Source organism: Puntigrus tetrazona, chromosome 15 (assembly GCF_018831695.1).
Source record: "Puntigrus tetrazona isolate hp1 chromosome 15, ASM1883169v1, whole genome shotgun sequence".
NCBI classification, from domain to species: domain Eukaryota; kingdom Metazoa; phylum Chordata; class Actinopteri; order Cypriniformes; family Cyprinidae; genus Puntigrus; species Puntigrus tetrazona.
Window position 1 is genome coordinate 5,313,587 of NC_056713.1, and position 3,045 is coordinate 5,316,631.

General features: G+C 30.9%; 1 protein-coding gene across 1 annotated transcript; it reads right to left on the bottom strand.

Moving 5' to 3' along the window:
- Positions 1-1,696: 1,696 nt before the first annotated feature.
- Positions 1,697-2,614, bottom strand: LOC122359542 (olfactory receptor 51I2-like). The gene has a single exon (XM_043259869.1). It carries the CDS (start codon positions 2,612-2,614, stop codon positions 1,697-1,699), a length of 918 nt encoding a protein of 305 aa, XP_043115804.1.
- Between the last annotated feature and the right edge of the window lie 431 nt (positions 2,615-3,045).

Sequence of the window (3,045 nt, forward strand, 5' to 3'; positions counted from 1 at the left end):
CATTATTTGAATTAGTGGGAGCATCCAGGCTAAACAAGAGCAGTGCAAGACATGGACATCTACCTAAACTCTTATGCTCACATAATAACCTCTTCTTTCTAAGTATGACCTGTAACACCAGCACTGATATTTTGCCAGAATCAAAATACAAAGTAATATAATTTTGTTATTTTTATGAGAGCTGTCTCTGTGCTGTGCATTCAGAAACCGTATTGGAAACTGTCTAGGTATCCATTTGAGTTTAAGTGGTTGTTCAGCTGATTAAAAACTACTTTTTCAATTAACTTGTCTACAAAAGGTAGATTTGATGTAGAGTCCATACACACTGTATTACTCAAATATTACTTATGGGGGGTGTTAAATACAGCCCATTAAGTGCACTATTAGTATGCTTCTTTTAAACTAAAAATAGGAAAGTACACTTTTAGTCTACATTTTATTTACTTTTCAGAAATGGGCATGGTCTCAGAAAAATACTTTTAAGTATACTTATAATTAGAAAAAGTATATTCAGGCTACATTTGTGCTCATTGAATCTGTATTGAATGGTAGGGGCGCTAGTACATACATATTACATGCATCGACATGCATATTACAATGCAAAATGAGTATACGTATTTCCAAATAAAGCCAGAACTTGTGCAATTTTCTCGAACTCTTTTATGAATACTGAGGATTCAAATATACTTATTCACTTGCCTACTGCCTTTTGACTGCCATATAATAGGTAAGTATGCCATTTTGGATGCAGCCACTATTTTCTTATTAATCTGACTTTATTGAAGTACATAAAACATACAATGATATATCCACCCTTAGTAGGTTGCTAAAGGAGAGTCACAAAATGCATCACACATGGATCCAAAGATATTTGTGTACCCATGATTTCATTCTTTTTTATTAAGAATAAACCAACTCTAATATCTCTTCTAGATGCTTAAGAAATAATTTCAGTATATTTATAATGCAAAGCAATATAATTCAATAATTTAGTGAAAATAAAGAATATAGTGTTCAGGCTACATGGCACTGACACTGTAATAAGACAGTATCTGAAACACTACAGTCTTGACTGGCTGAATTTGAGGTCAGGTGATGTAGTGCAGAGCAAGACCATACAGAGACATTTGTCTTTAGAAATTTAGGAATGTCTTTGTATTTGTGTGCTGTATTGTTTGTCATGTTATTTATCACAATCTGTGTTTTAGGCAGTATGGCCAATAAAAAAAACTAAGAATTGTATGTGACTGTTTTTATGTTCTTCACTGTTCTTTTTTTTAAAGAAGGATGACACAAATGCTATATGGGTTATGTGTTTAGAAGTGGAGCATGCTTAGTTAGCTCTCAAAAAGAGAGACGGTGGCTGAAAACTCGTGGTTTCGAGTCCTGCATTTGCAGCTCAGGGATATTTTGTGATTCTGCACACTAAACTTTCTGTCACGTCTAAAATTTCCCATAATATCACATTACATATAAAAAAATAGTGTGATATGCACCCACAATTGTCCTGTCTCTGCAACTCTTCGGTTTTTAATCTTTTCAATAATAACTACTAATGGCAGAGGTAGAAATAATTATTAAGTTTATGTCATTAACATTTTAGAATAGAGGAAATAAAATGATTAAAAGCTAAACTAAGCTGGTTTACAATAATAAAATGATCTATCTTCTGTTTAATATTCATTACAAAAAAAAATTACTTGAATGGGTTTATGAGGCAAATAATTTTTTTGCGAATATCAGGCAGGTTTAAAGCATAAACAAGTGGGTTGAGGATGGGTGGTATGATAAGAAACTCCAGTGAAAGAAAAACTGACAACCCTACAGGAAGATTTAAAGTCACAACCCGACTTAAAGTGACATCAGAAATAACTGCAACTGAGAAATTCAAAAGGACCACTACATGTGGAATACATGTTTGATAGGCTTTGCCTTTGAATTGTGATGAGCTTCTTTGACAGATGATAAGAATATTTACATAAGAATATAAAATCAAACTTAATGGGATGACAGTAGTTACAATTGTTATAAACATACCAAAAACATTAATAACTATAGTGTTTTCACATGAAAGCTTTGCTAATTCATAATTGTGGCAGTATACCTTAAACAATTTGTTTCCACACATTTTCATTTTTGTAGTTAAAATACCAGCAATACCAAGCAAAATCATTGTATAAGTCAAGTTTATAACTATTAAAATAGTTAGAGACCGTGGTGTAATTATGGTGTGGTACTGTAAAGGTTTGCAGATTGCAGCAAATCTGTCAAATGCCATTAACATTAATATTGTATACTCATTTACTACATATGTGAATATCACAAAAGACTGTAAGATACATAATTCACGGGAGATTGAGTGTATATCAGACAGTAAGTCTGTCAGTACTCTTGGGAAAAAGGCAGCTGTACCAAATACAGAGTTAACAGACAAACATGAAATCAGAATGTACATGGGCTGGTGTAATGTCCTTTCCAGAAATATTGCAAGAATAGTAAGAATATTAAAAAATATGATAGTACAATACAGAATAAATGCCAAACTGAATAATACATATCTTGTATATCCAATATTTTCAAACAACATGAAGTAAAAATATGTTGAATTTTCCATATTGCATTAGCCAAAGTTTTGTCACTGACCTGTGGAAGGATTAGATAAATAAATAAAGTTTGCATGGTTTTTAAATAGCTTACAAGTGAGTATTTTACATTTTTAACATGTAAACAATAAGGCAAATGCGAATATTTAATTTGTTAAAGCCAACAATTTACAGCATTTATTAATGTAGTTGATAGACATTTCTGAATATTCTAATAGCTAGATTTCTAAGATAATTTACCGTTAGTTAATAAAGTATGAATTACCATTATCATTATCAATAAACAATAGTATATTTACAAATTAACATGAATTTAGATTAATAATTGCTGTAAATAATTGCATGATTATACATATAATCTTCAGGTTTATTCAGTTTACTTATCAAACATAATATTTTTGTAATAAACATTGGTCAAATGTTTCAATACCTTTAAAACAAA

Coding starts and splice junctions, on each gene's coding strand:
- LOC122359542 (XM_043259869.1), bottom strand. CDS start 2,614: ATGGAAAATTCAACATATTTTTACTTCATGTTGTTTGAAAATATTGGA.